This window comes from Struthio camelus, chromosome 4 (assembly GCF_040807025.1).
Source record: "Struthio camelus isolate bStrCam1 chromosome 4, bStrCam1.hap1, whole genome shotgun sequence".
Lineage (NCBI taxonomy): Eukaryota > Metazoa > Chordata > Aves > Struthioniformes > Struthionidae > Struthio > Struthio camelus.
Window position 1 is genome coordinate 24168633 of NC_090945.1, and position 25344 is coordinate 24193976.

The window sequence follows — 25344 nt, forward strand, 5'->3', positions numbered from 1 at the left end:
TGACCATAAACATCTCTTGGCCATTTTTGTTTATTCCCTGGGACTTGCTGACAGTTTTCTTTCTGTTAGGACCCGTCAGGACTAGCCAGTAGTCCCAGAGAAGTCTTTGTTATTCATTCTTGATTCCAGCTAGCATTACCTTGTCCAAGGGCATCATCTAATTGCTTCTAGATTATGGGGTATATAGGAACCCCCAGTTTTCCATGGCTTCCATTGTTTGCATGTTGCTTTATTTTCAGATAAGGCAAACTGCAGAGGGAGATTAAGTCTTCTAGTATATTAATTGATACAGCTTGAAAAAGCTTTCAAGCACACAGGCCTCCTTCAGGTTTTTGTTTGTTTCAGGAATTGATGCTAGGTTTAAAGCACGATGTCATCTCTCGTTGTCACTTACTATACCTTACGCTGACTTGTTGGCAATATAGCTTCTCATTTCCCAGTGGCTGCTAAGAGTTTAGCTGAGATTTAGCTATACATCACTACAACAAACGGTTCAAAATTACTCCTTACAGCAATAGAACCCTAAAGGTTTTTGTAATAAATTAGCACTGTGACAGGGAGGAAAAAGTATTTGCTTAATAACAGGAAAGATAATGGTGAGGTGCGCAACCTGATCGGACAGTTCTTTGTAAATCCTGAATGAACCTGCTTGCATTATTCAACCAAAAGGTCTTGGGTAAAATGGAAATGGTATAAATGTCTAGCTGGTATATAATGTAGCATTTAGCTGGTATGCATGCTATAAAGTCTTAGGAGATATTAAATATGGAGAATAAAAAAGAATGCTCAATAACTGCCCACTTACTGCAGGAGACAAGGATCGCATAGAAAAAATACATGAATATGCACTTGAATGTGCACGGAAAGACTGACTAAGGTTGTATTCCCTGTCTTTTGAGGATTTAATTTTGCAACCCTATCCTTCTCTCCACACCCTTTCTTGCAAAAGGTATTTACAACTTTCCCTTCATGTTAGCGCCTTTCTTGAGAATTAATTAAATTACTTTTTTATGGTTACATAAAAGCTATTTTCCCTTAGAATAGACAGTGTATTTTTGTTTACTGTTCTTGAATATAGTTGATATAAGCAACTACCAATGTGTAAGTAGGGCTTACATGCTCCACAAGGCCATGAAGATTTTATACACTCTTCTAGCATCCTTGCAGATTTTGTAAAAGACTAGAAGCTTAGGTATAAACTTCCAGATAGTCGTGTGGTAGGAGGAATTTTCAGGCAGTTCACACGGTACTAGGATGGCAATGGAAGAAGGATTCACTGCGGATTGTTTAGCCTATGTAGAAGTCCTGTGAGCTCTGTAAAATCTGGAGAAATTCCTGCTGTGTTTTTAAGACACATAGGAATCCCAGCAGAGTTTAGCATTTTCAGACTGTTCCTGCATTTTCTGAAACTATCACAGCTGATCTTCAAATGTTGCTGAAGCTTTAACTGCTACATGATGCCTTTCATGGTTGGTGCTCTTGACCGAGCTCTGAATGCCACAGTAACACTCCAGGGAGCCTGGGCGGCAGCAGGCCCCAGGCTAGTTATTTTCCAGGTAGAAATCCTGAGGTAGCAGTTTACCTCCTCAAGATCCCTGAGGCAGCCCTAAACCTGGAAGAGTCCTTGCCATAGCATTTCATAACCTTCAGCTTAATCCTGTACACCTTGCCAGCTCTGACGTGGCCTTTAGGATGTCTGCAGTCTCAGGCAGCAGGTATTCCAAACCTGCTGGCTAATCTGCCACTTCCAAGTGTTTAAAGTTCATCAAATGCGTTCTAGAAACTTTGCATACTGAGCATTTTCTCTGAGCAACTTTTTTCTTTTGTGGGGAGGAATCCAAACCGTATATATTTCAACCCACCAGATACTCATGAAGTATTCAAATGGGATAAGCCATTAAGCCACCCAAGTTTCTAATGTAAAATCACTTGAGGCTGCAAAAAAGGATAGTGAGAAATCTTTCCAAAAACTAAGATTTCTGGTATCTCAGATTCATTTTGTTTATTACTCATAACTGATTAGGAATAGCCCTGACTGTTAACATGTAAATATATATTTCCTTGTAAACAAATATAAGAACCTATAGGTTATATAGGTCTATATGTGGATTGGTTTTATTTGGGAAAAAAGGTAGAAGCGTAGCAGTGTTTCCATCTTTGAAGAAGGAAACAGGTTTGATTCAAGAATTATTGGACAGGATTTTGCAAAAAGCCAGAATGGTTTATTTCATCCTTTGGATCTAATCATCAAGATAGCCTACCTGATTATAGGAAAGGATTTATGACTTTATTAAGAGAAGGACTACTGTCTCTCTGCAACAGCTGTAACTTCAAGACACAAAAAAATGTTTTGCCACTCGTGGAAGTGAATTTACAGGATATATTAGTAGTGACTCAGCACCGGGGTCCAGGTTTACTTGTTTAAGAGTCATTTTCAGCAAATGAGGGTTGACATGCACCAGCATTTGTTCTATCACAAATGATTTTTCCCACATCTCTGCATTGAAAAAAAATTATTAAAATGTGCAAGTAATATCACCTCAGGCCTTCAGTGGAGCCAGCCCTGCCATGAAGTAAGTGCAGACACACACTGTAGGAAGGGCACCAGCAGGAGATATTCATCTCGAGGTAGCGCGTCCCCTCTGTAATCACAGAGGAATCCTGACTGGCATGGGATCATACAGGCAGACACCTGCCGTGGGGCAGCATATATCCTCTAGGAGGATGGCGAGGAGCAGTCCCGTGTCTCAGATCCCAAGTACTGCAGCTGTGATGAGTCCTTTGCACCATGCACTTTTGTACAGCCACGTGAGCACCAGCTACCACGCGATCTGTGACTGTACTGGAGATTTCTGTCTCCTTCTTCCCTCATGAATCTTTGTGGCCTCCATTCACTGAAACTGCTTGCCAATGAATATATTGAAGGCTAACAGGCACATTCAGGGGCAGATCATGTGGAGCAGGAGTGCACATGAAGTCAGCTTTGTCCAAACACGGGTCCACCAGGCACTTCAGAGGCCGCGGAAAGCTGATGTGAAGCGTTTTTGAAAATCTGACTTTCAGTTCTCCATCTGTAAAGCAAGGATAATCATGTTTCCCATCCCCATTGTCTTGTCTATACAGATTGTAATCTCTTTTGAGGAGAGGCCTGTGGGACCTTGATTAGTTAAGGGCCTCTGGATACAGTAGTGATAAATAATAATTTAGTGCTGCGTTGCAGTTTCAGTGTGAGCAGCGTGATATTCAGTGTTTTGCTTAAAACCTCAGGCAGATGATGATGTGAGAAACTCAGCCCTCATTAGGAAAAAAAAGTTGTAACTGTCAGGAAAAAAGAAAAAAAGCTGAAAAACATGACCCTGAAGAGCACAAGAGTCAGAATGCAAATAGGAACATCAAACCAGTTAGCTGTTGAAACCCACAACTTGAGGACTCTACCTCATTTTTTTTCTCTCGGTGTCTGGGTCTAATGATATTAAACATGACCATGTCAATGAGAATTGAAGACCATGAGAGTCAAGAGCATGCTGACCTTTGCTGGATCTGCTCATTTATGGCTAGCTTTCTCTGCACTAAAGCCTACTGCTGTAATCCTTCTGCCTTCAGATTGCAAGCCCTGTGGGGGCTGGGACTGCTATTCGTTTCAGCACAACACATACGGTAAAGCACATCTAGAGTGCTGCCTGAGTCGGAAGAGCTCAGCTGGAGACATCAGGATGTGACAGATGAGACTAGAAAGACAAAATTAAGGTTACCCTAAACACTGCGTGCCGTAGCTGGGTGGAGAGCTAACAAGGTGATAGTCCCCTGAGACCAGGGGTCTCCGACCCGGCACGTGGACCACCCTCCGGTGGCCCCAACCGTGCCATCAGCCACGTGTGGCTCCAGGTGCAGCAGGGCGCCGGGGGCTGCCCAGCTGCAGGAAGGAGCCGGCTTGGGGAGGCGTTGCAGCTGCAGCCCCTCGCCCAAGCCAAGTGCCAGGCCAGCCACCTGCCCCATGGGGACACTGGGGGGGCCAGGGCACAGGGGCAGCGCTGCAGCCACCCTTTCCGCATCCACCGCGGATGCGTATTGTGTTTAGACGCAAGAAGGGGTTGGGGGGGGGGGGGTTGTTGTTGTTGTTTTGGTGCACGCGTTTGCTTTTCCAGCTACGCGTCGCCTTGGGCTTCGTTATTTGTAAGCTCGGCGGTGCGGGCGTCCGGGGCGCGGAAGCAGGCGATCGCCTAACCCGGCAGCACCGGGCGGTAAAAACATCCTCCGCCGCTGCCGGGGAGGTCACCCGGCCGGCGGCAGGGCGGCGGGGCGGGCCGGGGAAGGGGAAGGGGAGTCCCCGGGCCGGCGAGCGGAGCGGGGCTGAGCCGAGGGGAGGCGAGCCGCGGGGACGGGCACTAAGACCGCACCGCCTCCATTTCCTCTGAGGGTGGATGCAGAAGAGGAGGAGACCTCCAGGCACGGGAGGAGAAGGCGAGGACGGCAGAGGAGCTATGCTCAATCAGGGATACAGCTGAGGCGGAGAGGGCGAGAGGAAGGCGCTCTGCCGCGGAGGGCGCGCAGGGGCCAAGCGCGGCAGCTCGCACGCAGCCTTCAGGCGCAGGCAGCCGTTCCCGCGGAGGCCGGTCCGATGAACATGTCAGTGTTGACTCTGCAAGAATACGAATTTGAGAAGCAATTCAACGAGAATGAAGCCATCCAGTGGATGCAGGAGAACTGGTGAGTGATGGCTCGGGCGCAGCCGCCGGCAGGGAGCCGCTGAGCCCACGCGGGCGCGGGGCCGCCGCTGCGCACACGGCCGCCCGCGGGCGCGCAGGCGATGGCAGCGCCCGCAGCCGGCACCGGGGGGGGGGGGCGGCCCGGCCCCCCGCTGCCGCCGGCTCCTGCCGCCAAAGTTAGGCAAGGGGGCGGCGGGCACCCGGCGGCCGGCCGGCCGGGGGGCACCTGGCCGGCTCCCCCGCGCCCTTCCCGTCTCCTTGCTGCTGCTGCTGCGCCCTGCGCACACGTGCCCCGTCTCTGCCGCCAGGTCTCCTTCCTCCTCCTCCTCCTCCTCCTCCCCAGCCCCTCCAGCTACTTCACGCCGGCTGCAGTGAAGCAAACAAAACAAGTTGCGTGTGCGCGAAGACGGAGCCCCGTTTTCCTCCGCCCCCGCGCCCCATAAAACTTCATTTACAGCCAGGCGGCTATTAACTTTGCCGGCATATGCGCGCTGGCGGCCAGGGCAGGGCGGCGCAGCGCGGGCCGGGCCGGGCCCGGTGCTGCCGCCGCGGGGACTCCCCGGCTGGCGGCGAGACGGTGCCACACGCACCCGCCTCGCCCGCCCCCCCCGCCGCAGGCTGCCGGGGCTGGCCCGGCTCGGTTTGGCCCGGGACACGGGCAGCCGGGCCTAGGCTGGGGCCCAGGGGGCTGCGCTGCGCTGCGGGCAGCGTTGGTGGCTCTGCCCCCCCCCCCCCCCCGGCAGCACCCTCCCCTTCTCCCCTGCTGTGCCTTCTGCTGGGGCCGAGCCCCACTTGTTGGGCCCCTCGGGCTGCCCCCAGCTTGGGGCTCTTGGGCTGCCAGGCGCCTTGGGGCTGGAAGCCGGCTCTCCGGTCTCACCTGTCCGCCCACATCCTTTTCTCTCCCCTCATGCTCCTCATCCCGGTTTCATCCTCCTGTGTCTACCTCACTGGTCTTGCCTTGCTCCCTAGCTCTGTGCTGCGCCGCCATGCTCACCCTCTTGCTCCATGCCCAGTCTTGCCCCATCTGCTGCTCCTGTGCTCTCACTCCCCAACTTATGCCTGTGACTTTTCCTTTCTCAGTGGCCCCTTTCAGGGCCTGGGTTTCATCCCTTAGTAGAGCTGTCTGCCCTCCCCAGGCTCTCTCATGCTCCCTTGTGATGACCTTTCCTGTCACCCTGGTCGTGCTGATGGCAGGACAGGACTGACTATGGGCTGAGGCTTTGGTGCTTAAGTTTACAAGGCTGAATGATCCCTCTCTGGTCTCCACCAGTGACTTACTAGGCTCCTCCAGTGGCTTCTCTGCGTGTTTTGAAGGCAATATAATTAAGATGACCGTTTAAGTGTTTGTACATCTCTGTTGGGTAGCCAGTGTGACTCTCGTTTCGGGAGCAGTGAGACCATGTAGATATTCTTGGGCTGGGAGTGTTGGATGCTTCCCACGTTGTTCATGTTCCAGAAGAAAATTGGCATCAGAATAGGACAAATTGGTAAGAGGATGGAGGGAGTGGTATCTGGGAGTACATGTTAACCAAACAACCCATGAGAGATGCAATTTAGAGTAATGAGTTAAGAACATGAGGAGGGACCAGAGCTCCTGTGTCCTCTCCTCAGCTCTCCTGTGCTTCGTGATGTGACCTTGAGGATAATTACATAACCTCTTTTAGGCCTCAGTTTCCCCAACAGGGAAAGACTATGCTGAAATACCTCATCAGGTGCTTTTATGACGTAGGTAACGTATGTTGAGTGCCCTGAAGATGGCATGTACTGTATAAATAGTATTATTGAAATCTCCCTCCCTGTCTCATTTGCTGCAGAGGTTAGCCAGCCGGGACTCCAGCAGCAGGAGGCTCCCACTCTCTAGGCTCAAAGGGTTAGAGACTTGATGATCTATGTGAACACACTTTTCAGTGTAGTTTCATCTGCTTTAAGGGAACAGATGAATGAATGCATTCAATTCACATGAAGGTAGAGGAGAAGAGCAATCAGCTTGTGACCAAAGAACCTTTTCGGAAATGAAAGGGAGTTGTGCCCACTGCGTACTCTGTCATAGCAGGCTTTTCTTGAAAATGCTGATGAAGATTTCGTCTGAGTTTCAAGTTAAACTGTGCATTTTTATCTTGAGGAAATTCACTTGTTTAATGAAACACTTTCTGTTTCCAGCATGTGAACTTTCTGGGAAATTTAACCAGTAAAATCCAGCAGCTAAGGGCCGTACAAGAAGGCATTGCTACTTCATGTCAGAATTTTAACAGCAGATTTATTTGCACAGACATCAATGGCAGTAAGTGCCTTCTGGATTTTGTAGGCATAACCTTAATGTAAACATCATTACCATAAGAGCATCCTAAGACAAGGTTGTTAAATAGTATGTTGTAGGGATAAACATGGTTGTTCATTCTCTTTGATGGGAAGATGCACTAGGTGGTATTGCTTCAAAAAAGACTGTAGTAGCCATTTAAATAAGGATGCAACACATCACCCTAACATGGAGGTAAACACACTTTATAGGTGTGGCATTTGTTATCTTACTTCCATCTCAGAAATATTTCTTCATACCTTACAAGGCCAAAAAAAAAAAGTCTGCAGACCGTAAGGTAGGATGAAGTGGCTCTAAGGAGTTGACCCTGTCTTTTGGACATTGAATAGCATCTTTGGAGCCTGACTAGATTTTAGATGAAAATGTAGCCCAGTTTGAGGCAGGACATGAATCCCTTTGGTACCCTTCTGGCTTTTAGGCTGATTAAAGCACGGACAGGCCCTTTTAATTGTAACTGCTGATGCCTAAAGCTGGTAAAGCTTGAACACAAAGCCTGGGGGTAGCAGCATGGCCTGGCTGGATCGTGGCACAGGATATGAAATGGCCACTGCTATTCAGTGACCATTTCAGTGCTCGTCCCTCCTTTTCCCCCACTGCCCCAAGACTCCTCCAAGCACCTTTGGTTCATCCCTGGTGCAAATAACTATCCTGCATGTATGGTACGCCACCGAGTGCTGGTGACCAAGCTTTCTCCAGCACGCTCCCTGCATGAGGGTTTGTAAACTGGGTGGTGAGCTGGAATGAGGTGCCTCTCTCCCATATCTGCCTCTGAAAATCTTGCCTTTGAGCCGGCATGGATGGAGCCCCCCTGACGGCAAAGAGGAGCGATGGATGAGGTCCTCCTTGCTCCTCTCCAGATGTTCCCGCTTTGCTTTATGAAGGCCCCTACCCTGCAATGTGTATCACACATGGACCTCATCAGAGCCTGGGCCTAATGAGCAATGCTGTAAAGAGTCTACTGTTTTGACATGAAGGAAAAATGAATAGTCTGTTCACTGATGCTTAAGGTCAAGCATTTAGGGAAGCACAAATCCCTTTGGCTTTTATGTGCATATACTCCCTTGTGCTGTGTCCCCCAGATTGTCCGGTTCCCTTGCATGAAGGAAAGAAAGAAAGACTGAGGTTGCGGCATGCTGGTCTCTGAGTCTGAGATTCAGGAGTTGGCTATCTTCCCTAAACGAGTGACGCGGGGTTTTGAGGAGGCTGAAGAACTAATACGTTCGCTCGCTGTCCTGAAGATCCTTACACTTTGTGTTGTGGGGAGGGCTGTTAATGTTTAAGTTTAGTGCCATCAGATAGCTGGCTTTTAGGATAGCTGATACTGACTCTCTCTGATCTTACCACGCTCAGAGTGTGGAAGTTCTGATTTCAATAAGATCAGGATCAAGTCAAACATTTATGAAAACGACTGCTTAAAATGATTCGTTAGCTCCAACTTCCCCTAACACCTCGTCCCAGACTTTCTCAAAGAGAGAAGAGGAATATAGTAAATAACCTGCAGATTATTTCTGTTTGTTTTGTTTCATTTTTTTTTAATTAAACTACTGCATGAGAATTACAGCTCTAGTGCTTTGTTTCTTATAAGCAAACAAGTTGTTATTATTTTGCAGTAAATTCACAGAGATCCCAATTTACAGCTGCAGGTGGTGAGGCAGCAGAGACTGGTCAGCGATTAGAAAAGCAAAAGTGATAGCAGTTCATTGAATGAGTGGTGCACGCCTGGGTCCTTCTTGGCATTGCTGCAGAGCGCCAGGTCCGTGTCTCAGCACTAAGTGACAGTGGTTCCTGTTATAATTGCCTGGCCAATAATAATTATCTTCAGATGTCTGCTGACGAGGGGCTCGCCAATGGGGAGGCAGGAGGCCTGTGCTGACTGCGCCGAGATTATCTGGGCGAGATGACGTCACGCGACGGCTTGCCTAAAATCACACACAAACTTTTCCTCTGCCGCGCCGCCAAATGTTGCAGCGCTCTGCTAATCCTTTCTTTCCGTGCTGAGTACTCTTTTGCAGGCTGCTTCCGTCGGGCAGGTTTATTTTTCTGCTCTCTGAAAGGAGGTGGGCTTTTTCCTCTCCTTTTCTTCTTTTAAAGCCAGTGTCTACAGTAGTTTAACCCTTGCAAGCCAACAGTGTTCTCTCAGATAATAGTAAGAGCAGAATCAGCCGCCTAAATTAGAAATTAAAATAGAATTGATTATTCTGCAAAGATGCTTTGCAATGTATTGCAGAAGATGCCTATTTTTGTCCATGAACTTTCTGTAAAGAATGAAGCACTGTATGAAGTCGTCTAGGCTTTTTTTTTTTTTTAAGGGGCACTGGTAGTTCAAATTTGACTTCAAAATTAACTTTACAAACCTTAGATTAGTAGGAATATTTGTGCATTTAAAAAGCATTCTAATTCAGTAAGTTATTTTTAACTTTTTGTTACCTGAAACTTTTATGTGGTAAGAAACAGAAAGTGCAGCTGATTGAGAGAAATTTATTCTCTGATGTAATTTTTTTCCAGTCAAAACTGAAAATAAGTGTAGGAGAGCAGAGAGTCAACTAATTGGAACTTTAAAATGTGCTTGCCTTCTCATAATTCATGTAAGCACCGTTGTTCGTGACCCGTTTGTTTCCTAGATGTGGAGCAAGTTTCTCTCATTGACTTAAGCTACTCTCATCTCATGTAAAAGATGAGAAGAGTGAAAGTCAGGGCATGTATCTCTCTACAGGCACACATGTATGGAAACCAAAAATTGATGTAAATACCTTTTTTTTTTTTTTTCTTCCTTTTCTTCCCCCCAAGCTCTTGCTGAGTGCCAGTGAAGGATAGGGAGGGGACGCTGCAGCTGCCCCGTCCTTTCCCTGGCCTGCAGCGAGGATGCGAAGGGCAGGAGTCTTTACCACAGAGAGACTTTTTACTTAAGCAGCTTCAGTGAAGCCAAGAATCTAGCTCAAGAATTTTAAATTTAGCCTACCTTTCCACTGATTCCAGGACCCACAGTGGCTTTTTGCTGCTCATCTGTGTGAAATGGCCAGCAAACCAGCCGACCCAGCTTCCTGAGGCTTCTCCTTGCCTAACGAAAGGTCAGGAGCGGCTTTAGTGCAGCAGAAACAGTACCAGCTCCTTTCCCTTTTCTCCATCCCGCTCTTTCTGAGCAAAAGGCCAAAAACGGCACCCTAAAGATAAATACATCAGTATCTTCTGCGTTCAGCCTACCACTGAAACGTAGGCATTGGCCTTTCACTCACCCCGTCCCCAGAGTTTGAACATATCTCTCATCATGTTGCTTCATTAATTTTTAAGCCTCTGAGGGTAAAGACCTCTCTTTTATTTTGTCTGTGAGGCACCGTGTGCTTGTGGGAATAATAAAGCTGTAGGAAGGGCCAGTATGAAGTAATTTAGGAGCCGGCTGTCATTTGCAAAAGTGAATATGGACGTTTTGGAGCAGTTTCTTTAGAGGTGGGATGTAAGATCCTGAATCATCTTGGGACTTTCGAAAATGCAACTCAGTGTCCTCAACTAAGCATCTGTTGTGAAAGCAGAGAGGCAGCAAGGTGTTTCCGCAGGCCCGGGATGAATAGTAAGTGGTGGCACAAATCCCAGGAGCCACTGTGCTTTTTTCGGATGGGCAAAGGAGCACTGGGAAGGAGCTGATTCCCTGGCACCTGGAGGGTCCTTTCCCCTCGGACTGGGAAGTGGAGTCCCCTGCCGTCTCCTTCCTTCTCCAGGCTCCCTTTACTAATGCGGCAAGGCAAGCCGGAAACCTTGAATTGCGGTGAATTGCGGTCACTTCCCTGTGGAAGAGACGGTTTGCACCTTACAACTGTTTCTGTTAACACATGGATGCACACTGCCATGCAGAGACTGACGGGCAGACCTTTGGCCGCAGCCAGCAAAATCCACGTGGAGCAGGCGGGAGGAGACGCCCCATGTGCTGATCAGCCTCTCCAGGCTGTATCATGATGTAGCCTCACGATGATTTGGTGTTAGTGCAGGGCGGTAAGGGGCGGATGGACTTTCTGTTACATAGTAACGTCTCGGCTTGGTCTCTTCTGGTGAAAGTGCAAACTGGCATGAACCTTCCTTCTGCACCCTAGGTAAATACAGTGTGCACAGAGCGCTTGTTTGCCAAGCACAATTATAAAGGTCATTCTTCCATGTTAAGAAGAAAGCAGTTTATATGATTACACTTGAGCTGCTGTTCGTAGTTTTGTTGTTTCGTTATGCGTGCTTCTTGACTCTTCCTAGATACTGCAACAGTATTCCATTCACGATTTTCAATTTTTAATCATACCTTGATGATGTGCCATTGTTATTTAGGTTGCTGCATTTTTTCGTCCTGTTAGCTTTTATGAGAGAGAGTGCATGTTAATTAACCCCTGGCAACCCGGAAATCTTTAAAAATGTCTTCTATAAAGCAGTTAATAAAATTTACGTGAGGGACAGCTCCTGCATTCCTCTCTGCCCTCAAGCTGGCACAGTGCAGTTGTGCTGTAATCGCAAGAGAAGCACCATAGGCAGACTACAATTATTTGTTAGATCATGGTCTTCTAATGAGCTCCATGCTGACAGACACTGATTTTTAATGGGGCTCCAGGTAAGCAGGAGATCACCGAGTGTAACTCACTGCATGGTTAGGGATCTCAGTTACTCCCTTTGCTACAAGGCCTAACATAACTGGCCTTCTCCCTCACTGAAGTATTGAAAACACAGCAACTATTAATGTCCGATGTGTCTGTTGCTCCTTAAAAAAGTAAAGCCTGCTCACGTTCCCGTTGTCCTCAGCAGAGAAAGATCTGGCCAATTATTTAACTCCTAAATTTATGCTGCATTTGAGATCAGTTTTCTTCTCTGTAGCTATCTGTAGTGGTACAAGGAAATAAAAGGATATTTTGTACTTCTTCCTTCCTTTATGTTGTTACCCAGTGTCTGCCCCTTAATCAAGACTCTACCCCAAGCCCCCTTCCGCAGGCTTTGATCTGCTGACGCTGAGAGATAAAAGGGGGGAAAAAGAGTGGAAAGGCTGCACTCCTGTTCTCATGACTGTATTATTACTGGTAGGGTAATTTGCCTTGTGAGTTAAGGGTCCAGGGAGATGGGACAGATTAATGGCAAGCACAGAGACCCTTCCCACATAAGGCATTGTCAATATGTAGGAGGGTAGCAGAGCTGAGGTTTCCCTTTTTGCTTTACAAGTAAATTCTGTTGGTGTTTATGGAACTTACCATAACTTTGAGGAAAGGTTTGTAGTACAGGGTCCATTGGGACTGCAGAGGCAAGAAAACATAAGGCATTTTTTTGAAAGCTTAATCAAGAGAGAGGGTAGATCCTTTTAAAAAAAAAAAAAAGGAAGAAGTGGGCAGAGATTAGGGTGTATTATTTTTAAATATAAATTAGCACTAACTAAAATGTAAAATAAACTTTTTACCGAGTCTGACTATACCAACAGCTGAGCTATTTGTGAAACCACATTACCCATACACTGCTACCTTCTCCCAATACTTTTTTTTTATTGCTAACTCTTTTGTCAGCCCATTTGAGTCTTATCCTAAGTTTAAGTGTAAAGGTTTTGCATTGAGTCTGTACCTGTACAGTGCCTAGCGCAACGGCACCCTGTCCCTGACTGAAGCTTCCCAAGACGAGCTGTTATACTGCTCATGCAGCTCGGGTTCCCATCGCGACATGCCGTCCCCTGGGGCTGGGTTTGCCGCAGGTGCCTGCGAAGCCCATGGGGTGCCATGCAAGGACACTCAGGTTTGGGATATCCGAGCCAGCAGTAGAATGGGAAACAGTACGGCTGCACATGCACCCAAGCTACATCAAGAAAGAAACTGTATCACTTCATGTGCAGGGTTGACTGATGAGGCTATTACCGCTTTCAGACCCGAAGTAGCAACGCCACCTGGTACGGCGGCTGCCTTTTACTGTGTGCTGATGGTATTGCAGATCTTGGATGGCAAGTCAAGTCTCATTGAACTTGTGTGAGGACAATGTCTTATTCTTTGATTGTCATGAGCCTTATGGCCCAGGAATAAAGTGGAAGGACTCCAAAAAACAATATGACCTCTGTTTGGCCAGAGAAGTGGCCCAGATCCTGCAAAGCAGGCATGCCATAAAATGACGAAATGGTGGACAGATCTTGCATCTGCCAAACAGTCCTTGACCTTTTGTGGGGAGGGTTTGAATCCAGTTTAAGGAGAGAAGATGGGGTAATGCAGGTGGGTTTAAACTACAGAAGTCCAGACCATTCTTAACTGCAAATTTATTTGGCCTTCAAATAGTCCAATAAGACTTCAGACTATTCAACATCTTCTGATGATAAATTTTGAATAGAAATTTTAAAATTTGTTGCTAATTAACTTCAGCATATGAAGCCTACAAATTGAGTGAAAAATGAATTGGATGTCGTCCATGATCACGAGCTCCTCAAACTGATGCATTGATTATGGTATCTGTTACCCTAGGATATAAAGTTTATGCTCGGTCAGGAGCATTATTAAGGACAAATATGTGCCCTGTATGTCTAGAGGCATCAATAGTATAAATAAACCTAAAAAGAACAAGCCCAGGGATTGCCAATTAACATTTTAAGAGGAAGAAACAAAGGGCCAAGTTCATCTCAATAAAGACACCAGAAATGATGCTATTGAGGAATCTGATCCTCTGGCTAAGAGTGTTGGGTTTTTGTTTTGTTTTGTTTTTCTTTCTTTTAATTTATGACCCTTGAGAGGTACTTAAGATGACAGTAAAATTCCCTAAGTATAAACAAAAGCAGGATGCCAAAGTTGTTCCACTGTCCCATTCAGATAGTAGTTTATTTAACAGCTCTTTACAAAGTCTGGCTTCTCTCTCCTGTATGTTTTCTTTTAGCTTTAATTGGGAATTTTCCCTGTAGGTCTCGTATTTTCTCCTACATCCTCTCAATGCAGGACTCCTGTAACCATTAATGGCAATTGTGGTTTCAAACATACAACATATTCAGGCAGCTGAAAACCTTGTTGTTGGGGTTTTTTTTGTTTCTTTTTATTCTCCATGGAGTGACTGGCTATCCAACTCACTTTTCAGAGTTTTACAGGTTACAGCGGAGAAAGGAATTTGTTGTTGTTTTTTTTTTTTTTTTAGCTGAAAATTCTGATTTTTAGCTGAAAACAACTCAGATTTAAATTCCTTAGTTACAGTTTCTTAAGCAAACTTGGATTGATAGCTAGTGTAGAGAACACCTAGCTGTTTTGTATGCCACGGTGATGTCCAGATTTGCTCATCTGCATTTGCTACCTCCTTTTCCAGAAAGACTTTTACTCCGTCAAAACAACAGCTCCAGGGCTGGCGGCTGTCTGGCGCTGCCGACCACGCAGACTTCACAGGCCACGGGGCTTTCCCGTGATCCCGGGTGCTCCCCGCCTGCCTGGCGGTGCTCCCGCACTAGGCGCAGGAGCCTTGCCCCAGAAGTGCAGAAATGGACCCCTCAAACCAAAAGGTTTGAGGAGCTATGTAGAGGGATGGCGCTGGCAGACACCTCGAGCGCGGTGTCAGGCCCCTGCCCTGGAGCAGGCGAGGGTGGGAGGCAGCCCCGGGGTGCACAGTGGCACCTCTCGGCTCAGGCGTGGGTGGTGCGAAGCCCATGAAATGCACTGCGTCTCCTATGTAGAAGTTGAAGTTGCAAAGACATGTTAAGTGGGACTGCTAATTAGAGTGCACAGTATTGATTTTGGATCCCTGATTAAATGGGTTATTTACGAGGTATACGAATGCAGAGAGGTATAAGTGCTTAGAGGTGCATAATACTTTATTTTCATTATTTTGGGAGGGCATTGCCCTGTTACCTTTTTTTTGTAAAATACTGCTACTGACTGCTGTCTGAGATACTGACCTAGACCAACCTTTGATCTGACTTCATCACTCCTATGTGTTTAAATATCACATGTTTGACAAAGAAAATACTACTTTTGGTACCAGTCACACCAGAACTGTCTGGGAGCGACATTCCTTTTGCAATGTTTCTATGTACACAAACCGACGGTTTATTTTGCTAAGTCATTATTTGCTGTTTTTGAATTCTGTAAACACTGTAAAGTGAAATCAGTTATTTTAAAATCTTACTTGAACTGGCACTTAATGCTGAAAATTCCCAACTGTCCCATACTCCAGCATTCCCTGGAGTCTGATGCTAGGTGAGATTTCCTCTATGCAGGGCCCTGCCCAAATATGTGATGAAAGTCTGGCCTTTGAGGCCCCCAACAGCTTATGTGTTTAGTTTAAGACTAGGAGTACCTCAGGTAGACAAACCTCAGTCTTGGTTTTGAAAAGGTTAGGGTGAATTGCTGCGTGGACTGTGAGAAGCGGATCTATGCACCTTCGTTGCCACCGTCTCTGACACAGTGGGGAGCTTTGCACCTGCCCCAGGAGAAGGTGGACAGCTCCAGACAGCCAAGTACTTTGGGGGAAATAGTGTTATAGGACTAAAAAAAAATCTTTGCTAGCCTGTCCTGATTCACTAACCTCTAATATCACATCTGAAATGTGTATCTTAATTTTTAACAGTTTTCCAGATGCTTTCAGGCATGTCCAAGGGCCCCGCTCTTATATCAGTGTGTACATCACGGATAAATGAAAAGTTTGAATCTCAGAGATAGGTGCACAGTGAGGTGTTCCTATGGGAACACCTACAGCTGGACTATCACAAGACTGTTGAACCCAGGGTGCTTATGCATGTTAGGAAATGAAGGAAGTTGTCTTCTTGAGTTTTGAAATGTTTTGAAAATCTGGCCTGAAGCATTCATGAGAGGATGTCCTTGTATAAGGATATCCCTGTACCAAGATGCTGGTTGCAGTGCGTACCTTTCCTAGACTCCTCCAGCAGCATTTCGATCCTGCCTGAGAGGTTCACAGCGTCCCTGATCCAGCATTCGGTGATTACGCGCACGGGGACGATGGCCTGGGTTACGCTGCTGCTCGCTCCTGCGGTGCTCTGAGCGCCTGCGGGCGCCGGTGACGGACGGGACTTGTCTGGCCGTGCGGAGACGCCTGCTCCCTAAAGAGTCTGAATCACCTCATCCTAAAATAGGGATCTCAAAGAGGTGAGATGAGTTGCATCCTCAAAGCCTTCCCTTTGCTGACTGTGGAGAGAGCCCAGGTGACTCTTGCAGGCGCAGGTGCCTTGAGTCAGAGGAGGTGAAGGCCAGCGTGCACTCCTGGGATGCCTGGCTGCCGGGGCCAGCCGCAGTGTGTATGCCAGATGCTGAGAAAATCTGTTCACAGAGCAAATCAAAGAAGGTAAACTGCAGGGTAAGGGCAGGACCCCATTAGAGGCACAGTTACTTTCTTGTTTCTGTTTGTGATAGGCTTCTGTGTGGTTTGGACACTTACATTAACTGTTTGAAAGGAGAAAGATTAAAACCAGAATTTGGACCATAGCGATTCCAACCATCCTTCTCCATATTTTTTTCTTTGTCTATGTATCCCAATTTTTTCTTTTTATTGCCCTTTCCCCCCTCCATCTTTCATTTACTCTCTATCTTTTTCCTATTTACGAAGAGCCAGTTCAGCAGTGCTGGTGGCAGGGGAAGCCCCGTGTGCTTGCACCGAAGAGCCTGCCCGAAGCACCATGCCCTGGGAAAAACATCTGGAGCCTTTTTCAGTGCTGCTGGGCAGCTCCAGCAGCTTTTAAGCTGTCCCCAGATGAACATAAAAGGCATCACATTAGGATAGTCCCACTGCCACCTTTAGATGGAGTTGCTCGGTCCATTCTTTCAGGAACAGGACAATAACAAAATTGCTTGCAAACACAAGCAGTGTTACACACCGAAGGCCTTCAGCGACCCACGTGCAAACTGAAGTGTCTGCATGAGTGTCTTCTGACTAGGGATTAAGGTGTGCTGCACAGGACCCACCCTTATCTTTTGCTAGAAGAGCTAGAAGAAAATAACAATGCATAATGAGGTGCTGATAATGAGATTTCCCCTTCCCCATACTGTCCGTAATTTGGGAATGTAAAATTTTACTTTCTTAACCTTATACATTGGTTTCTTCCAGTTGAACACCTTGAGTCTGCAAAACTTTGAGCCGATCTTAGACAAAATAGTAGGGGAGATTTAAAAGTGACTTGTAGTGTTTAATGCATTACACTGTGTGCTTGTCTTTGCCTGTAAAGAGGGATGCTTGTCTGTGCCTTTCCTCAGCCCATGTCATATCCCCGTAACCTCTCCTTTAACAGTCACTTCCAATGAGTAGCTGGAAAAATTCTAATTAGTATCTACAGAAACTTCTGTTGGCGTCAATATATGAGATTTAGGCCCTCATCTTATATCTTTGGGGAAAATAGAGCATCCGGTGCATAAAATGATTATGATAATACACATATTTTGAAATAGTCATTACTGTAAATGGAATAATTGGAAAAGGTGCTAGAAGAATATATAGAGAAAAAATATCGTGTCTACCTTTAGGAAAAATATACACCAGGTTGATAAAATGGGCAGTCCAGACGTTAGGGAGAAACAGCACTTTTAAGAGCTAATGCAGCATTTTACTGTATGCTGAAGGAGCAGAGCTCTTTCTTGTGCTTTTGTAGTAATATACCCCTGATCAAGAAGAAAGATGGACTAGGATAAGAAAAAGAATCTGTTAGTATCTATCCTGCATTGGCATTAAAGCACTAAAGCACAGAATTTGTCCTCCTGCTTTCCAAAGGCTCTTCTTGCCTTAGCAGTCCCCATAGCTTCAGCTGTTGGGCTGTCATGAAACATCTTTTCCCAATGAAATATGAGTGGCTGCAGGGTAGACATGTAGATATTTAAGATGGTTATCTGGTTTATCTAGGTGAACTCTGGTAAGGTGAGCAGTTTTGAATTGCATCAATTTAAATTGCATATATAACTGAGGGAGGCTTTTGATAGACCACAAGCATTTTGCTTGCACTTTTCTTTTACGATTATGTTCCAGTCTTTTGTCTTCATAGGCCCCATCCTGACGACCTTGTTAGTTATGGTTAGATTTATTGCCAGCAAAGAGTAGATACAGTTCCATTAACACAGATCATGTTATGTCTGTTTGCAGGAGACATTAATTTGGCTTCAGACATCTTTAACTCATTTGCCTTGTTTAAATTTTCAAGAACGAGTCTTGATTTGGTGGAATTTCAAGTAGAGCTCGTGTTGTTAAAAGAGCTGCGTAACTTGAAACAGGGACGCTTGTCTTGTCCATTGGATTGCAATGGAGAGTTGCTGTATTTTAGCATCCTTTTCCTCTTTGCTGAGGTCCAGACTCCTTCCCTTACAACTTGATCTCGTGGTCACCTTTGTGGTCAGTTAGATACTTTTATGACAGAAAGCTATATAAAGTAGCATTTCTAGCAGCAGGAGGGAAGCCTTGAAAGTGCTGGTTCAGCATAGCCTCTGGGGCTTCTCTGAAGGCTGCCCAAATCCATTGCAACTGGAAGTCTCAGCAGAAGAGCATCTGCTAGATTTTGTATGTTTTATGGCCCGAGCCTAGGTGAAGGTACCACACAATGCTGTTCTCTTTCTGCTGACACTTTATTGGTAGTAATTTTAAGAACAAGAGAATTTAAAATTGAAATTTCTTTATTTCACTCATTTGAAGCCAGTCATCAGTAGTGCCCACCAATTCAAACACTGTCAGCATGCCTTTACTGGGGCGAGGTTTTCCAAAGGGCCTAAAGGCTTAGGATAGCTGCTGACTCTATCAACTTTCAGTGAAGGAATCTCTTCCTATTGCTCTGAAGTGCTATCCAAAATGAAAAGAGAGGAAGACTTTGACTTCCAACACTGGGAGAGTCTTCCAGTGCGCATGCAGTAGGCCAGAGCACACCAGGCATAAACTCGGTACCATGCTGTATTTTACTGGGATACTGGATTAAATTCTGCTCCTTGAATGTCAGGCAGCCTGCAGGCTGCACCCATGCAGGCTGAGAGGTTTCTATCTAGCTGTGTGAACAGGAACAAATATTCTCTCACAAGCAAAAGCTCCAGGTTGTTGTAGCAGGGTGCAAGATTCAGGTAGGGAGGGATGTTTGATTAATACACAGTGTCCTGCGGTCTAGTCCCCAGACTATCCTGCTTTACCTGATTTGTTCAAAGAACGGGTAAGATGCCCAGTTGGGGAACTACAGACTTCCAAGGATCTTTGCTTAAAAAAAAAAAAAAAAAAGCGGCATTTGGGATGCGTTCAAGTCAGTGGGAATCTTGCTTGTGACTTGAATGGGAATGGCCTGTAAATTTTTGTACGTGAGTACATGAGGTGGCTCTCGCGTTAGACATACCTTTGATTCAGACAAGAATGAGTGCTGCTTAAGTCTGAATAAGCAGCCATCCCATAGGCTTCCTCAGGAAGAAGTGAGGAGGGACAGTAAATGAAGGACAGGGGAATGGAGTAAATGGTGATACTTGGAGGATCACTAGGAAGTCGTGACGATTACACTGAAAAGGGCTCATTTCCCAGGGATACTGGCTAGAACTGGCTTATGTGCAATCAACCCGGTGCAAATGCCCTTCTTCCACAGTAAAACTGCATTCCCCCAAGGCTGAGGCCACTCAGATGTGTGGCAGAGGTTTAGGTTGCGTTCTCCTGTTTTCTGGAGTAATGGCCACATGCTAGACAAAGCCTTAAAGCAACTGGAGGGGAAAGAAATCCCACATCAAGTCACTGAGCGTCCACTCATAGGAGACGTTTTGAAGGTCATGTGAAGGACGTATACGTTCAGCGGGTATTAAACAGCCCTTGCTTTATAAATGTCATTTACAAAGGCAAGCAGGGTGCTGGAGTGTGTGAGAGTATGAGTTAATTAGAATCTGTATTTTCAGAGCGGCATAGTAACAGGGCGTAGATGGGCAAAACTGCAAAGAACTGCTGGTGACTCGAAATCAGTGACTTCTATAAAACTTACTGCCTTGAACTATGCGTTTTCTTCACGCTCGCCTCTTTCCACAGCTACATCCAATGAAATCAATGAAGTCAGTTGTTACTTACGTGATTTAAGGGAGGAGAGTTTTGGAGCCGTTGGCCAACAGCTGCCTGCAGACAGACTGCTCTGCCTGCTCTGTGTGGCACTTTGCTAGAGCACCTGCGGCGCCAGGTAACTTGTTTTGCAGAGAAATGCCTGCTCACAAGAGGACGAGCCAGAACACAGACTAATTTTTAAACAGGCTTAACAGAGCATTTTACAGCCAGCAAAGTGAATGGGCTAATTCTGAAAATGTAATCTTTATTACGATAGTTGACACAGCAGCGCCGTCGTCTTCCTCTGCTTTACTGGATTTGCACGCTCACATTTACATCTCTCTCAACATAGTATAGATTTTTTCCTTTCCTGGACTTTAGGCAGGGGGGAATGGAAGAAATCTGCAGTAAAGCCTTCCTCATAGCAGTGTGGAAATAAATAGCTCCTCTTGCAAAGGAAGGAGACCATAACACCAGGGGGATGTATGGTCCAGTTTAGCAGCCCTGGATGGAGATCTGATGGCACGTATTGACTTGGTCTGCAGTATTAATAGTCCTGCAGCGAGTTCAGAAACACTCCTCTGACTAACATGTTGCCTGGATTTGCTGACTCACTCTTGCACTGCCTTTTTCTTTCTTGTTCCCTGAATGGGTTGATTTTTATCTCTGTTACTAGGGCTGAGCCCAGACACTGTATAATCAGAGTGTTTGTGTTTGTCTCAGATTGGAGTGGGAGGTATCTGCATTTAGATTCAAATGTTAATATAATTCACCTGCAAGTGAATAATAGCAATAAAATAAAGGGGCCTGAAAGCCATGCATGGCAGGGATGCCAGGAAAATGCTGCTCTCACAAGAGAGCTATCCGCAGCATCTCTGTCGAGGGATTTGCAACCACCAGCAGGATTTGGTCTTATTGCCATTTGAGCTCCCACTACCAAAGGCTATTTTGAATGCTTAATTTTAAATTTAGGCTCATGATTTCACCTGCAAAAGACAAGAACACAGGCAAGCCGTGGCTGAAAAAGCTTTCAAGCTGAACAGAGCAGGCACCATATAAAAACATGACTGAGAAATGTAGAGAAGCTGGCAGGCTGCCCCAGGCCTGCTGTAGTGCTTTCCCAGCAGGGATGTAGGTGCTCCAGGGCCCTGCTTCGCACCAGGTCCTGGTCCTTGGATGCTCCTTCTCCTTGCTCTGGGCAGAGGGTTGTCCAGCTCCTCCTTTCAGTGTCAGCTACAGCAGGTCTGCTCCCTGGCCCTGGTGCCTTTCCCACTTTGATCCGCACCAGAGCGATTACACAACTGTTTCTCTTGCCACTTCAAAGTGTGTATGTTCCTGATGTGCAATGCTTATGTACTTCTTGAAGTACAGCTCATTTCCTGCCTATCTTCCCAGACACCATCAGTACTTTGATCTTGAGCGACGCTCCTCAAAACTTTGAGGAGCCGGGTTAGGATGCACAGACAGTTAGGCCTTCAGGGTTTTCCCTTTTATACCCCTGGCACCTAGATTTTGAACACGGGTATCTCAGATGTTTGATAGTTGTGTTTATTTCATCTTAATCTCTTCTGATCAGCTCACCATTTATTTTTTTCTCCACCTGTAGGGTTTTGGTCCAATTTGCTTAAGGCTGGTTCGAAGGTTACCTCATTAAGTTGCTGTCACATAATGCTCTTTTGTTTGGTCAGATGGACCCCACTGTTTTCCCAGCGATCCTCATGCAAGGAATGACATTGCACGGCCCATTACCAAGAAGCTAATTAGCAGGCAACTTCTTCTCTCATGGTTCAAAGAGCACTGCGTACGCATTCCCAGAGCGTGCACCACGCAGCATTACCTTGCAGCAGTGCTTCTGAGAATGAAGTATGCTTTTTCCTTGTATGACTTGTCCTGCTCGTCATTTTTGTTTTACACTGGGAGTAGATAGACAGTACTGCCAACATCCCCTTTGAAATCCACTGTACATTGGAGCTACGGCCTCTGTGCCCTGGGTCTTCGCAGCAGCGACTTAACGGTGGCAGGTCCGAGTGCCCTGGCACAGCAGCTTCACTGTGAGGAAGTTCAGCCTGAACAGGGTTGCCTTTTTTCATTGCTTTTAGGGGTGAATTCTTTATTTAAAGCCCATGCTAAATTATATTTATGGCATTTCTTACTGCAGGTTTCAGTGTTTAAGGTTTAGTCGGAGCAGTGGTATTTGGCACTGGTAAACAGACATTCTAGGTCTGAAAATCTTGGCATTTCAGATAGGGACTTTTGCAAATTCTTGAGGGTATTAAATATGCAGCTTCTCTGGTATTTTCTTTTGTTGGATCTCTCTTCATAGCAGAAATAAGTCAGCTCTTGAAGCAAGCTCTGAAAGCCTTCCAGGCATTTCAGTGGGAATACTAAGGACTTGTGACCAGCTTCATTCAGTTTTGTGTTCGTAGTTTTGACATTATTTCTGAATACATATTGGACCAAGTATGTTTGCAGACAGTATTAGGAGGTTGCATGCTTGTACTCCCTCTGTTTATTCTTACTGCTTTTGAAAAATCAGTAACTGGCATCATGGGCCCGTGCAGTGAGGACTGACTGATGAGCAGAGCTGCATGTTTTCCATTAAATTAGTCCATCTTTTCTATGCCAGCTTCCTCTGAATTTTGGGTTATATATACTAGCAAAGAACATCTGAATTTTGGGTTATATATACTAGCAAAGAACATCTGGCATCACCTGTTTGTAAATCATAAATTTAGATTCATTTTACCCAGCTAAAGAGAAACCAGTCACAGAACAGACAATCTTTAAAAAAGATGCCTTATCTGTTTCAGTAAGTGGTATCACATACTCTAAGAGCTGCTCTAGTAAAATATTTCTTCATTTCTGTCACCTAATATAAACAATAAGTTTTTTTTTTAGCATGGCACTCTGCCACAGGAAGGCTTGAACAGTGGCGGACTGGAGCAAATGGACTGTTCCCCTCCCACAGACTGCAACACCTGCTTCTGGTAACATTTTGATGTTCCCTTCTGCAGCTGCATGATGAATTTCTGCGATGAATTGTTGCTTCAACACACAACTAAAAAGCCAACAATATGCAGTTTAAAATGGAAACTGTGCCTTTGCCACCCAACTTTCAAATCCACTCTTTTAAAGAGTGAGGATAAGGCCCGGTTACCTTACTGGAGTACCCCAGCAGGTTGGAGGCCCAAGCCTGTTCCCACCATGGCTGGCTCCCCAGCTGCTGGCCCTACAGCTTCAGGCCATATCTGCTCCCCAGCCCAAACTTGGCCGCTTTGCTTTCTGTTTAAGGTAATGGCAAGTGACTTGTACCTCTTAAAGATGCTTCAGGCTACGGGCAGTGTCAAGAAAATGTCCCCATATTAATGTTAGGCCAGATTTTCTAGGTGTGTGTGTGGTGGTGTGTGGTTTTTTTTTTTTTTTTTTTTTTTTTTTTTTTTTTACAAGCGCAATGAGACATCTTAAAGCAGTTTTGAGCTTGTTAAGTCATTAAGTTAAGTTTCCTGGCTCTAGTAAAAGTATAGTATTTATGTTTAATCCAGTACTGCCTATTGGCCTGCATGGTATGTTGATCCTTTTCAAAGTTTCAGACTTGGCAGCTCTCTGGAAGAGTACTAGTATTTCCCAGGTCCTTGGATGAATTTCTTTTTGCTGATGTAGACTACCAGCGTAGACTTTCAGTTCTGCATTCAGACTGGGATTTAAAACCACCTGCACAAGGGAGCCTGATGGAGCTTTGTAAGCAGCATCACTGGCTCACTTGAAAGGGCTGCCTACATGCGTGTGCCAGGGAGGAGGCACGTAGTGGGCGCACACCGGCTGATGGAGGGGGAGAAACAGATTTGGTTTAGTGCAAATGAGGTATAAAACACTATACTTGCCAGAGAGGTCTATGTTGTTGGACAGCTTTCCAACAGACTGTACAACTTTATTCACTGAAATGAAACCAAACTCTGGAAGTTTCCAACCCTCTTCAGAGCCCCAGCAAGAAACACACTGCTGGCTGCAGCGCAACAGAGCAAGTATCAGCTGCTACTTTTTTCTGTTTTATTTATACATGTTTTCTTTTGAAATAAGAGTGCTTCTGCAGCAATTTAGTTTTAAGTTCCAGAGTTTTTGGACCACGTTAAAGTTTAATCTGCCCTCCAGTAGCTGACAACTTCTATTCTGATTTGCAGTGATTAAAAATGAATCTAGCTAGGGTTTGCTGGTACTCCAGGATTCAAACATCTTGATCTTTCAAGTTAGGTTTTAAACTAAAGGCACATTACATATACATCTGCTATATTTAAAAAACAGAGTCAGTGTTTCATCTTCAAAGAATAATTATTCATGGTTTCCCGGCTTATTCAGAATTATAGCTGTATCACTGTAGCTAAGCTATCAGAATGCATCTTCCAAATGACCACTAGTCTCTTTTGAGGGATGCTTTTTGTGGTTAGTATCAGAAAGAGATACATTCTTTGAAAGTAGCCTTTAAGCATGCCCCTGTGGCTACTACGTTTTTGCTATCGTCAAGCTACCGGCTCTGGCCCCACCTCGCTTTGCCAAGGCTGAGCTTCCACAAACACCGTACCACCAACTTCGTTCTGTTGCACCATGTGCAACTGCACAAGAACGTGTCCTTAACAAGAGAAGAGATTCAAAACTATATAAAGACATGACTTGCCTACACAGATTGTCCTCCTATGATTTTCCTAAATATTTTGTCAGGTTTTTCTGCTTATTGTTTTCATAAATGTATGTTGGTATTTAATGCCTGCTAACTTTCCTTGGATCAGCTTTCATTGTCTAATAACTTGAAGTAGTGTGTGCAAACTCTGGGATTTATATATTTAACTGATTTATGAGCAAATATCTTTCAGTCCAGCACTTTGCTTAAGTGTAAGGAGGTGCTGATGTGGCTATCCTCATAGATGTAAGTCAGTCATATTGCAGTGACTTCCTCCTGACAGATTTTGTTCATCTACCGCAGCTCTTCCCCAAATATCACAACCGCTTTTACACCAAACAGAAGCACCAGTTCTGGTATTTTCAGTAAGATCTGTGCAGTTTTTGAAAAAGTTGTAGAAAACTTGCTCTTTTGCAAATGCTAACATAATTGTATTTTTCTGCAAGTGTACAGTAGGTCCATGTGCCTCCACATGCTACCCGGCAGTTCATTAGTTCAAGGTGGGCTACAGAATTTTCCCTTGCAACGTTCAGTGAATAAGGATTGTACAAGGAAACGCGTCCGGCCAAAAGCTGCAGAATTCTGTATCCAATATTGCTCTTCCTCCTGTGCGACTTTCATTGCTCGCTTCTTGCCTCTGCTCAGGGAATGAGCTGTGTAGCTTAAAACATCTTTTGATGTTTAGCTTGTAAAGAAAAACAGTTGTTACC

The 25344-nt window shown here is 45.5% G+C and overlaps 1 protein-coding gene across 5 annotated transcripts in view; it reads left to right on the plus strand.

Annotated features, from left to right (window-relative positions):
• The first annotated feature begins 4019 nt into the window (after positions 1-4019).
• The window catches only part of ELOVL6 (ELOVL fatty acid elongase 6), a 77545-nt gene continuing 56220 nt past the window's right edge, over positions 4020-25344 (plus strand). For 2 of the 5 annotated variants that reach the window (XM_068941870.1, XM_068941871.1), the window contains exons 1-2: positions 4447-4707; positions 22861-22949. Coding sequence is in view for 2 of the 5 variants with exons in the window: in XM_068941867.1 (XP_068797968.1) it covers positions 4619-4707 (89 nt within the window). In the remaining 3 variants the exon portion in view is untranslated. Of the gene's footprint in view, positions 4708-22860; positions 22950-25344 lie in introns of all 5 variants that reach the window. The other 3 variants (XM_068941868.1, XM_068941867.1, XM_068941872.1) reach the window with 3 other exon arrangements.